This window comes from Crassostrea angulata, chromosome 2, assembly GCF_025612915.1.
Source record: "Crassostrea angulata isolate pt1a10 chromosome 2, ASM2561291v2, whole genome shotgun sequence".
In the NCBI taxonomy this organism is placed as follows: domain Eukaryota; kingdom Metazoa; phylum Mollusca; class Bivalvia; order Ostreida; family Ostreidae; genus Magallana; species Magallana angulata.
In genome coordinates, this window is record NC_069112.1 from 4,201,775 (window position 1) to 4,215,643 (window position 13,869).

General features: G+C 39.1%; 1 protein-coding gene across 1 annotated transcript; it reads right to left on the reverse strand.

Moving 5' to 3' along the window:
- On the reverse strand, positions 1–1,383 carry LOC128171977 (uncharacterized protein F54H12.2-like). Its single transcript, XM_052837752.1, has one exon. The coding sequence runs from the start codon at positions 1,381–1,383 to the stop codon at positions 1–3; it is 1,383 nt and encodes a 460-aa protein (XP_052693712.1).
- Positions 1,384–13,869: the final 12,486 nt, after the last annotated feature.

Below are 13,869 nucleotides of genomic sequence, written 5' to 3' on the forward strand. Positions count from 1 at the left end.
TTAATAATCAGTGCTGACTTCTCTTTGTTTGTTGATTTCTAGTACGTTATCAAATTCAGCGTAGACTAAACAATTCAGAGTTTCTGTCGTGTTTTCTGCAAATTGAATTTCGATTCTCAAATTTCCTGTTTCAATCAGATGAAACTTGTCTAGCTGTGCCTCCTGATCTTTGGTGAAATCTATACACCACAAGGTGTAGCCGTCTTTATACTCGTCGAAACTAATTCCTGGGGCCCAATCGGCACCGAATTTTCCCAGACCTTGATACAGACTCAAGTAAGATCTGAGATACAAGTCGTTCGCGAAATCCGGCTCATAGGGTCGGGTACTGATGGTTTCTCCGTTGATGGTGACATCTAATCTTTTGACTTTGGCGTTTTTGAAATTGAACGGATTTTTGTTGGATGTGCCATTGAAAGCGTCATTAGCTACCAGACCCAAAACGATTCGTTTTGGCATTTGCCCTTGAAACAGATGATCGCTGATTTTGGATTGGGTTCCTGTAGGAATGGTGAACGTTTTAACGTCTACCCGTCTTAGGGGATACTTGGCCGTTTCTACGTTCAACCTCTCGTTGACAGTATTCAACACGGCTGCAGTAGGTCTGACTTTTCTGACCCACAGTAACACGTTCAGAAGTTTTATTTTTCCTGTACTCCCTGCCTTAGTCATCATGTAAAAATCAGACTTTGTTCGGTTAAATCTCAAACGAATATCTACTCCGTTGGGAATGAATTTGTCCTGTTGAAAGAGATCTAGATACAGACGATCGATTAAAGTAATTTTTTTGCCGTCGTTGATGACATTGTGGCGCTTTCTCAACCCGTCGTTTTCAGAACCGGCTGGATAGCTCAGTGCCATATTTGCAGCAGTTATGGTGATTTTGTCACTAACGGCAGTATATTCAGTTTTACCTAGAGCTGCATTCGCTATATCTACATCATCCATTTTTCCTGCCGTGTCTTTTTCCCACAGACTGCAAGCAAACATTTGAGATTCTAAGGTTTCGGGTCTGTAAGAAAGTAATTTCTCTAAATAGGCTTTGTAAGGATAGGTATCTGTTCCTGGGGTAACGATTTTACCATTTAGAGTGAGATCGATTTCTGAGAACAAAGAATGTATGATGTTATTCACGGGAGTGGATATTCCATCTAATCCCGTTAAATTACCGCCACCGGCTTTCGTGAATTTACAAACTATTTGTAAATAAGTCTGTGAGAGATCTATGTATTCGTCTCCCTGTCCCTGAATATCGAATTCAATGGGAGCTGTATCGGAATCGAGGGTACTGGAAATGGGATAATATTCCATCCATTTCGATTCTTCCAAGGCAATGTTGGTGGGGGGAACCTGGAACAATTCTAAATTGTCCATCCCACACATGCATGACTCTCTGTGCATCATTTTTGAAGCTTAAAAAAGTGTGTGTGTGACTTTTGAATTAAGGTACTCGACTGTCTAGGGTGAGGGGTCTGACTCTCTTTTTATAGGGTGGGGGCATTGGTCAGTCAAAAATATCCATGAGTCTTGCTTTTTTACCTGTTCCCACTTTTATTGTTCTTTTTCTTTTTTTAGTAGGTCCTCCCTTCGCTAGAATTGTTTTCTCTAAATTTTTTTCTGCTTTTTGAATGCCTTGTATGGCTCGGGCAACACCCGCTTCTTTGATATTTTTTCCTTTCAGGACATCTATGCCTGTTTTAGCAGCAGTCTGTATCGCTTGTTTAGTTCCTTCTTTAATGATTTTTTGAGCGCCTCTTTGAATTCCTTTTTTTATTCCTTTTTTAATTCCTCTTCTTAATAGCGATCGGGTTCCCTTTTTAATTAATTTAGGGAGTTGTTTCATTCCTCCTTTGACTAGGTCACTGACTACTCCTTGACCTCTTTGTTTTCTTCTTCTTCTTCTTTTTCTTGTCCCACTACCCCATTGATTTGGCATTAAGAGATTAACTCTTCGCTCAATAGCTGAGTCTAGCTTATTTTTTATCATTGGTATCACTTTACTACTAAGCACTGAACCAATGATAGGAGATCCCATAAGGGGAAGCTTTTGTCTTAGAAGACTATCGGCTAAAGGAATAGCAATATTTTTAAGTCTATTACTACTCCTGACTCTTAAATTATGTAAAATGGTATTTTTACTGGTGTTCAGGCCTTGAGTTATGGCATCTCTGACTCCTACCCCACGTAAAAAAGCATTTTTACTGACGTTAAAACCTTGTTTTAGGGCATCAGTCACGAAACCTTGACCCGTTTGTTTGTTTTTTTTCTTTCTTATCAAACCTCCAACAAAATCTCCGACGAGAGGTGCTAAGGCACTGGCCGCTACGGACCCTCCTAATTTAAGGAGAGTACCTAAGCCTCCGTGACCTCTTTGGTGTAATAATCCGCTATAAACATCCATCAAGACTGAAAAATATACTTAGTGATTTCTCTTTTTATATCATTTTTGAATTAGGGTCTGTTTCTATATCTGTATCTTCTTGCTACTATTCTTCTTCCTCTCCCTCGTTGAGGGAGTAATCTAGAAGAAATTCTAGAAAGTGCCATTCCTGCTACCGTGGGGGCAAGAGCACTCATTAGAGCTGGTAGTAATTGTACAAATCCTCCTTTCTGACCCCTTCTTCTTCGTCTATGTCTATAGGCCATGTTGATTGATAATGAGGTCAAATTATAAATAACTCTCTATTTATATACTCTCAATATCGTCTGATACATTCAATACACCAACTAAATATCAAAATTGTCGATAGTGTTAGAGTAACAATCAGAATCCACAGCTCCATGTTTAAAAGACTTTTTTAAAATGAAGTTTTACCACCGTTCTTCCATTTAAAAAAGGAAATACGGCTCCTAAAGGAGTTCTGATCTGAATGTCAATCATGTCAAAATGTTTCTTACTCAATTTCAAATATTCTACTCTTCTGGGTTCCCACGTAAATTGGTATTGATCCCAACTTGGGGGGTAACTTGCGTTGATGGGGACCACTCTCAGCAATTTTAATTGATTAGATCCTACGATCTGGGGTTCTACGATGTCGCAGTAAATGAATAATTGTTTCAGGTTTACTGATAAGTCAAGGCTGTAACGAGGATGATAAGCCACGTTGATCCATTTGGTATGACCAGCCCCTAACTCTACATCTTTCTTTCCATCAGCATGATTGTACATTGTAGCTAAAGCAATAAATTTGCCAACGTCATGGTTACTTTCAAGAAAAAGAGCAGCATTATCAAATCCAAATTTATAAGCTAAGGAGATAGGAAAACGAATGGCAAAAAGGCATTCTTCACGTAATTTCCTTCCATTGATATGATACTCTAATCGGTCAAAAGTCTTGTCGTGAAACAACTGCAGGTTATTGTTTGATAGTATTCTCTCTTCTATTTTTTCTGTTTGTTTAGCTAATGCTTTTCTTGCCTCGTCTGCACTTAAATTTAATAGCTGATCTTTTGTCAATCTTTGTTGTGGAACACCGCCACCACACTGTATCCACAGTCTTCTAAACGTTCGTTGCAGACCCAGATTGATTTCATTAATCAGTTCGTCAACATTAGCATACTCTCCACTTTTAAAAAAAATTCTATGAATGGTCATTTTCGTATCCTCGGGTGGGATTTTTTTATTAGCATCGGTTTTCTTAAAATTATTATTATAAAAAGAGTCCTTCCAGTCGGTCATAGGTAAGATATTTTTCAGATTTACAGCCTTTAATTGTTCCTCTCTAAATCGCTCAGTTTTGCCTTGGTCTGGATTATCTATCATGTTTTCATATTTGTTTTCAAAGAGTACATCTACATAGGCCTCGCTTTCTGAAATGTTTTCAATACTACTGGGATATTGAACTTCAGTGAGACCCACTTCCCATTCACCACTCGATAAATCTACGGTTTGAGGTAATAACGTTTTAAATTGGGCCAGAGTATTTTCTGGAAATGTTTTATGGGACCCATCACTGGGTAAAGTCATGAAAAAACCTTCTCCTGCATCCATGATCAATTCAAAATGAATAAAAAATAAAATTACAAGTTTATTTATATATGAACAAATTTTAATTCAAACATACAACACAAATTCAGAAAAAAAAAGTTTTTTTTTAAACATGAGAAAGTTTTTTTTTAACATTCACTTCGTCTCCATGTCTTCATTTTTCTCTTCCATGACCCTCTCCATTTTCTGGGCGGCTTTTTCATCAATCTCGGGAAAATTCTTTTCTTCTTCTTTTTGGACTGCGGGTTCAAAGGGAGGAAGATTTTCAAGGGGAAAAGGTTTTCTCATATACAGGTACTCGATGGGGTCACAACAATCCACATAATAGTATCCAGCTCTTCTAAATTTTTTCAATTCCATTAAAGTTTTCCCCAGTCGGTTTCCCCATTTCGATTCGTACATGGTCCACATTGGGTCCTGACGGTAAAAGGCTGCTTTTATTTTGTACTTGTACTGGTTATACTGGGTTTTTCCAAAGACCAGAAAGTGTTTAGGCAATACGACTCTCTTGTACAAATAAGCCTGATCATGCTCTTCCATTAAATCACGCCCCTTTAAAAAATCTTTGTAACAGGCCCTCTTGGAAGGTAGCCATTCTCCCTTGTGAGAAGGCTTCTTGTCTGTTCTTCCGTGGTAGGCACATTCAATTTTCCAGCGATATTGATATCTTCGACTCATTTTGGTCAGTATGCCGATAACAGCTCAGAGTGTTCTTTATATGGAGGTTTTTTCAAGGTTAAATGACGTCAATAAGGGACCCCCAGGTGTCAGGTGTTGTTGTTGTTGTTATTGTTATGGTAGCTCCTGTTTAGACTTGGGAGGGGTGGGACTGGGCATAATGTACCCCATGACCGAGCTAAGAATAACCATCCAGAAATCTCGATTCGTATCGTGTAAGGCTAACATTGCAATAGAGGCAATAATTAAAGTAATACAAATCAATAATTGAGCAAAAAAGATAATTTCAGCTCTAGGTATTTTTCCACAGCATAGTTTCCAATGTTCTATTTTGGAAGAATGAGATCCGATTGGGGTATCCATGAATCAAAACTGGAAGGATATCCCTTCCAACTCACTTTGACAAGAGAAATGGATTTTTTTCCAACCCGTCCCTTTTTATAGCCTAAAATTTCATCCACTTCATAGACTTCGTCTTTTTTAGTCACTTTCTGTAATTCAGATTCGTAAAAAGTGCCTTCTAATTCTTCTCCGTTAAAATCTTTTACCTTATATCTATAAGGTACAGATTCCTGGATTAAATGAGATACTTTAAATATCTCTCGAGTCCAATTCGGTAAATAACCTTTTTCAAAGGTACGTTTAGCTTTACTGATTCTCACTCGATCTCCGTCTTTAAACTTAGGTTTTTTAAGACTTATTTTCTTATCGTACAATGTTTTCCACACTTCTAACACATTGGAGGAATTGACCTCAGCAGGAGCTCTCTTGATACTTCGATGGTAACTGTGATTATAAGCATATACTAAATCGGGTAAAATATCCACATAACGTCGAGTTTTTTGACGAGTGAAATACCGCCACATTCTTCCTTTCAGAGTACGTTGAAATCGTTCTACGATACTGGCTTTAGTTTCTGCATTTCGGGTAGTAAAAAAATGAATGGATTTAAAAGCACTTATAAATTCCTTGTTGGTAAATTCCCGTCCTTGATCTGATTGAATGCGAAGAGGTTGTCTGCCGTCTTGTTTAATAATTTCCTTTAATCCCCGAATCATTTCTTTTCCCGATTTCTGTTTTATGGGTACTACCCAGGCATATTTAGATAACACATCAATAGCACACAATAAAAAAGTATAACCGTCATTGTCTTTTTTTAATTGAGAGACATCTGCTAAATCTAATTGCCATTGTTCGTCGATACCGGTCACTCTCGTTTGTCCTCTTATGAATTTTCTTTTTATGGGTTTATGCAGAGTATAAGCTTCTTGTTCTTTGAGCCATTTTCTAATTTCAGATAAAGAAATAGAATAGCCTTTGGCCCGTAATTGGCGATATAATGACTGTACTCCACCATACCCTGTTTTAGGATCATAATAAATATTTTCTAACACAGAGTCTATATTCTTTTCTTTTTTCTCTTCTTTTTTTATTTTCTTAAGACGTCCCATCTAAGAGCTTTTCTTTGTCTTCCTATACCAGAGGGTTCAGAGGGAGAAAAAACATAGTCTAAGATGTCACTTTTTTTCTTTCTTTTAGGAGTCATAAAAGTACTACTAGGGGTAATACTAGAGGCATCGTGAAATCCAGTATCATCATCCTCATCATCATATTCTTTTAGGGGAGCAAGGGCTCTAGGTGTTCTGGGGGTACTGATTTTTCCCGGTCTTTCCATAGCTTTTATAACGTTAGGATTTACCACATATTCTCTAGGGACTTTGGTTTCTTTCAAAGCTTGAGCAAATTCATTAGAACCTGCCGGTGGAGGTAACCTACTACTAGATTTAATTTTCATTGTATTGGTAACTAAATCTACGATATTAGAACCAGGGATGGGTTCTCCTCGATAACTAATTTCTCCATCGTCGTTCCATTGTATGACATTAGATTTTTTAAGGTGATCTAAAAGAAGCCCTGCTTTTCTTTGCATTTTACTAGAAACACTTCTGATTACTTGCGAATCCATTTCCCTGGTTTTAGGAACAGCAACAGCAGGGGTAGCATCATCGGGGGCAGCAGCTCCATCAGCAGCAGCAGCAGGGGCACCATCAGCAGGGGCAGCAGCAGCAGTAGGGGTAGGGGTAGCAGCAGCGGCAGCAGCGACAGCAGCAAGAGGATTTTGTTGAATACGAGCTTGAGCTAAATAATTTCGATACCGGTATAATTGTTGCCCATACAGAGCTGCTTTTTCTTCAGGGGTCAAATCTGTTCTCGATTCAATCTGATCTAATTGTTGTCCTAACCCAATAGCAGCAGCAAATTCGGGAGGTTTAGGTAATTTACCTTTTAATTCCAATAACATACTCTCGGGAACCAATACCATTTTACGACTCATTTTGGTACAATTTGTAAAAGTTTCCTTAAAACTAAATTAAGAAGAGACCCTCCTTTTTGTTTCACCAACAATTGTCTTCTTTTTTTATTACTCTGAGGTTTGACTAGTTTTCTCAAGATGTGCTTCTTAGTAGAGAGTTCTTGCTTCTGAGAAGGGGACAAAGGAATGTTACCTTTTAATAGGTTATAAACAACCTCACAAATTTTATGAATGCAATCACCACTGCAATTTTTTAACACTTCATTTCTTAATTTCCCTGAGGTTTCAGGAGACACTAAGACTTGAAACATAGGCATGTGAGGTCTCAACCGGCATTCACAAGAATTATTTTTAACTGCTTTCTTGGTCTTCTTCTTATTATCTGAAGCCATGATGAAAAACTGATAAAAATCTCTTTTTTAAACGTCTTTTATAGGGAATTTTTTTATCTATTCAAAAAGGTACTGATAGAAGGAAGATGAGCAGTAGCCATATGACGATCGTAATTTTCTTTCAATCGGAATCCAACACCATCGTGAGGGCAAAAATATTTTAAACCTTTCAATCCTTTATTCACCGGATCAGGATCATAAACTTTCTCCCATGGTTTTTTTAACCCCGCAAAAGGATCTTTGGCTTTCTTCTTTAATTTCAGAGAGGGTCTACGCTTAGGGCTAGAGGCAACAGGCACTTCAGGAGATACAGGTCCCGTTAAAGGGGAGAAAGGAAGAATGTGATCAAATAATGAGGGTGACGGAGAAGATCTTACGGGGGTAGACGTCAATATATTGTCACTGGTTCTAGCAGCTCCTATGGGTCCTGTCATAGCCCTATCCATTATCTGAACGGCTTTATCGTCCATGTAGGGGAGAGTAGCATCTAAATTTTCATCTTGATAAGATACATTAGGGGTTACAAGACTTGCAGGGCTTCCAGGGGTGGGGTTCTGATAAGGCAATCTAACCATCAATTGCATCTTACCCCCAGGAGTTCTAGTTATCTTATCCATGTTAGGGGGTTGAGGTGGGGCTTGATCTGTTTGACCTTGTCGATGTAAATCTACTTGCTCCTGAATCCAATCAGGTAAGTCTTTTCTCAGAGGAGGAGTTTTTACAAAATCTTTTATATTTAATTTCTGAGTTATTTTCTTCTTTGATTTACTCTTTGCTTTACTCTTTCTAGGTTTAGCAATTCTCTCTTTACTCAGATTCCATTTCAACAAGTGACGAATGATCACCCCACCTAAAAATCCAGCACCTCCTCGTTTCAAAATCGCTTTTAATCTATTATCATCATTGACATGTTTATTAGCAATGACGCTCAAATCTTCTCGATGTTTATCGATAAAACGTTGAGTTTGCTTATCGATAGGAATAGTCCCTTTCAGTAAATTCTTAGCCCCAATCAAAAACCATTTCAATAAAGTCTTACGACTTAACTCGATGATCTCTTGTCTCTTTTCTGGATCTTTTTCTCCCTGCAAAAGTTTCAGGAGTCTCAAAATTTTCTTTTGTCCTGCCATGATGTTCCAAGTCAAAATGATATAAATCGTACGTGACCTTTTATTTATATTTCTCTTGGCATATACACCACTAAATTCTCAAACATTTGACTTCTCAATCTCAATTCATCGGGAGTCTGTGGACTCAAATCTACTAACAGATATCCGTGAGGCATGCGAGTAGCATCTAAATAAGCCGACATTAAATTAGGCATATCTATTTGTCGACTCAAAACCGTGATTTGAGATTTGTCTCTGGGATTTTTAAACAACACCATGTAATGAGTATTCAAACTAATCGTCCGGTGTTGAACGGCTCGATCAAATACATTTTGAGTAATGTAAATCACACTGGTGTTACGGTGATGAGCTTTGCGAGTAAACCAATCGACAATAGATTCGATGGCTTTCCCCCCCATCATATCATCAAAAATTAAAAGGTGGCGTAGGCTAAAATCACTGACTAATTCCTCGTCGTTTTCTGGTATATCGCGAATAAACTTAACTTGATCTTTTAAACTTTCATAGGCAGGTTGCCATTCTCGATAACACCAAACTATTCTGTCTGGGGGAGGGGAGATCCAATGTTTATTTAAAGGACAGGTGACACAAAATCATTTTCTTCTAAAAACATTTTCTTTGATAAATATAAATCAGTTTATAACAATTTATCCATTTGACTAGCATCAGATAAGAACACACAGCTCAATTAAGTGTGCTGAAAATACCAGCTGCAGCAGATCTCCGAGTTTTGCCGATCTTTAATGAGATAAGAAACCCCTGTGCGTTATTCGTCAAAGATGACATAGTCAGCTATCGGCTACATAGTAAACAGAGCAATGGACGAGGATTTATTTACACGTTCAGGATAGTGTATTTGTGTTGCAAATGATGATTTTGAAATAAAGCACTATCAGATCAAAGTGAATTTATTAAAAGAATATTTTATTGAAAAGTTTAGTGTATGAACCCTCTCCTGAAAACAAAGTAGTAAGATTATAGAATGTACAAGATTACATGTTGTATTATTGGTTAATGGAGTTTTTGAGAAATTTGTGTACATAAGATAGTGGTAATAGGAATTGAAAAAAAGTAATTAAATTAGAATGCATCTGAAGATTCTGTGATTGATAATCATTTATTGCAGATTATCATCCTGTCAGCCAGACAGGCAACCACTTGTTCAGATTGTCAGTATTCAGTAAAGTTTTAAATATATTGTTTGAATATGCATATTAATCCAATCTTGCAGATTCAAAACATTGATTTGAATAAGTTGATAATAATCTAAATATTTTTTTTCTTAAAAAAAAAACTCAACTGGGAGCACGATGAGTTTGATTTTTATTATATCACATATAAATCCCTTTTTGTGTACTATTTGTAACAATTGGTGTTGCTGTAAAAATAATAATCCATTATCCATCTGAATCAAATGTCGGTATATATATTAGAAGTAATCAGTGTGCATAACAGCTCGTTTTGGGGCTTTTTTTAAAGGTTTGATCAATAGAGAAAAAATTATACACAACTCAGAAGTACTACCAAAAAATGATCTTCATAAACTATTAAAAGAAAGATCAAATTACATTTGGATAAAATTCAAGGAGTCTGAGATAAATACGTTTTTAAAACCTGAATACTATGTTAAAAAACTACTGTGTCAGTCTTTACCGATTATGAAAATTGGTTTATATATAGTTCTTTTAATTAAAGTTCAATAAAAAAACATGATCAAATACCATACTAAAAAATGAAATTAAAAGATGTTTCGGTTATTAGTACATGTATTGAGATTAAGGTAGACCCCTGATTTTGTGGAACTAAAGAAATTTACAAACATATTTGCTTACAGGTACCAGGATTTCTGGTAATACATGTACTTCATAAATAAAAAATCCTTTATTAAGTCCAATTAACTTAATTAGGGTTTATTTAGGGTTTCAGATCCAGTGAAATTCCTGGTTACGAAAAGTCTCTATACATTATCACTTACTATATGTTGACAAAACAAAATCCTTTCTTCAGTTTTGATGATTTTTATCTTTTACAAATCCAACATCTGACATATTTTTTCCAGCATGAAGTATATAGATCAATGAAAAGTTAACAGTACAGGTCACAATTTTTACCCCTATTCATAATTGCTGAGGAAACAGAAATGGGGTTTCTAAGCTTAGAATAACTCTTGTTTATGTACTGGGTTCTCAAACCTTTAATAGCAATGAGCAAAAGTTAATGACTTCAGATTTTAGATAAGAGCAATTCAGAAATCCCTATGGTTGAAAGATACAGCGAATGGGCAGTGTGTCGGCTATTACGTCGCACCGAAGGTTGCCGATCTCAGAGGTTTCAGATATGCATATTGAGGTCACGCGTCTTATCAGCTCAGTAATTCAGCAATAGCTGTGAAACACATGGGAGTAGTAAGGAAAATTTTGCAGAAATTGTATCCCACTCACAATTCAACTTGTTGGTCAATGTTTTTGTAATTGTGTCACCTGTCCTTTAATATTAAGTTTTTTACAAATTCTGTTTTCCCCGATTTTGAAGGACCCGCTACCACCATAGTAAATTCGTGTTTCAATTGAAAAGGAGAGAGTGAATCGTAAGAATACATGATTGGGTATGAGGGAAATGTGACTGGTGTTTCATGTTTTATTTCATATTTCGTTTCTATTGTACTGTACTAGATAGCATCTTTTCTAAAAATATGGGTGGCCCTGAAAAGGGCCGTTGGGGCTTGATGGAATTAGCCTGCCTGTCGTGGACTACTGGATGGTGCTGCTGCTGGGCTCTCAAAACTCTCCCCGGTATCTGCACATGGGGCAAGGGTTAATGGATTGGTAGACCCCTACCACACATATGCAGCACACCCGCATCGTACCACAATTCTGACAGCGAATCTGGAGATGTTCCCGCTCCCCGTAGCAGATGACACATTCTCCAGTGCTCTCCTTCTCAGCCTTGACCGCCCAGCTCGGAATAATGGTAAGGTGGCTGCGGTCATCGATGGGGTGGCGCCCGTGCTGATATAACTCCAGAAATATATCTGGAGACGGGGTCCTGGTTACCGGAACGGCAAGAAGAGGCGGAGACGGGGTCCTGGGAGGCTCAGGCGGAGACGGGGTCCTGGGAGGCTCAGGCGGAGACGGGGTCCTGGGAGTCTGCACGGAAGGTCCCGGGAAGGTTCTCACCATGGGTGGCTCAGGCTCAATGTTCGGGACAAAATCCTGAAACAGATTCCTGGCCCGAACAAAGGCGGACTGCTGGGAAGGAGTGATTCCACGAGGCCTCGTATCCGCCGAAGGGTTGCTGGGACGGGGTCTTCCTCGCCCAACAGGATAGGGCCCTCCTCTTCCACGTCCGATAGCTCGGGGGGGCGATGGGGGCGATGGCGCTCTCCTCCGGAATGGGGTCCTAGGCTGCGGAGCGGGCTGGAGGGGCGGATTCACCGGGGAAAAGGGCCCCGCTGGTCTTACTGGCTGGTCAGGACAGGACACCGGCAGAGCAAACTGGTGATCTTGGCGGGCCACAAAGTAAGACCGGTCACAGTGGAGCCGGTTCGGCGAAAATGGCGGCGGAGATGGCGTCGTCCTCTTGGTTGGTGTATCCGTCGGAGAATAGGGCTCCGACGGATCTGGACTGGCTGGCGACTCAATCAAGGGTGCCGTTCTCGCCGCTGGCTGTCTCGCCGGAACAGGAATAATGGCTGGTCCTGCTTCTCCAAAGTTGGGTGGCGGCGGTCTAGCTGGGGGCACAATAGCTGCCGGTCTGGTAGCATCCGGCATCCTCCGCTGGACGTTCACAGGCAGCTCACTCACCATGACGGGGTTGGATCGAAAAAACTCTCCATCATGGGGGTCCTGTGGATTCGCCTCATCCTCGAAAAGGTGCAGCGGCCTAAAACACACCCGTTCGTACTGCTGCCGAACCGGGTTCCACTGGTAATCCCAGAGTTCTATCACCTGCCTGGTGAATAACCGCGGGTAGCTGTGGCTAACATGAACTGTTGTGGTAGATTCCATCTTTAAGCGTGATTTCGTGATTGCTGCAAATACTAGGTAACTAGTGAAGTGCGGGGATAGAAAACGCCGCTATTTACGATAAGAAGGCGGAGCTTAACAAAAGGGGCGGAGTTTCAACCCAACTAAATGACAGTTGTCTAGGAAATCAGAGTTCACAATAGTTCAAGTACCTTGAAATCGACAGTTTCAGCACGCGCTGTGGCTATGACGTCATATCATTGGTTTTAACTCTTTTGCACTCAAGATACACCATAGAAAAAAATTTTTGGTAAATCAATTTTTATTAACATAATAACTCAAATAAAAAAAAACACATTTTAACTCAGAACACAAAACATATTAAATCAACTTATACAATTTTTTTAATCAAATGTCCAGGCACACTAAAAAGTTCGTAACCGTTGTAAGGAGTACGCCAAAACCAGGTATACAATTCATAGCGTTTTCTTAAAAGCGGATCAAGGAGATGGCTCATCTCTTCAATACGCAGTTCAAATCGAATCCGGTCTGCTGCAGCGGTCATCCATTCGCTCGTCCGATCCTCGTTAGGAACTTCGTAAATTTTCAATTCAGGATCAAATCTTACTTTTTTTATTGGGTTTCTTGGGTTTCTTGTTTTAACACATCCACGTCCGGGACAATGGCTTCTTCGTCCATGGGCTGAGCGTCCTCGCTGTCGTCCTCTACAATCAAACATTGAGGCATGTCCAGATTTCTCTTTAGTTTCATGTAGGCAAACTCTAAAGCCGCAATTTTCATTTGATCGATCTGCCGAATTATGTGAGAACATTCTCGTCCTTTTCGGGTAAACATTCTCTTCATACAATTCCATTCCTGATATTCTTTTAGAGTCACCCCGGTTAATTTCTGCAGCAAACCTGGTTTGGCTCCCTCCGCAAACCAATAAATCGTCGGCAATCTTCCGGGATTCGGATTTTCCGCAATCATTATCAGTACTTTCTGAAGCCATCTCAGGTTGTCGATTTGTTTGCTCATCTCCACGATCTGTTTCAATCTCTGTCGTTTCTCCCCGGTCGCCAACGCGTTCCATTTCGTCACCAACAAATACCCTTCAAAGGAAAAACAAGCAATATCCATATTTGCGCTCTAGTATCATACTCTTTTTGAAATGATAAAAAACCCTCTATTATATACCCTCAGACAAACATGTTTACAAACTTTTTTCTCAAGGCCACTACACACCTGCAGGTGTTTACGTCAAACTCACTTGTTTTTTAGGTCAAACAGCTGCAGAAATTTTAACAATAACAACTTCAGTCACGTAAACAACGAGGGTATATAAGACAGGCCTTTTTATTAAATAAAATCATTCTATAAAAAATCATGAACTATGATCCAT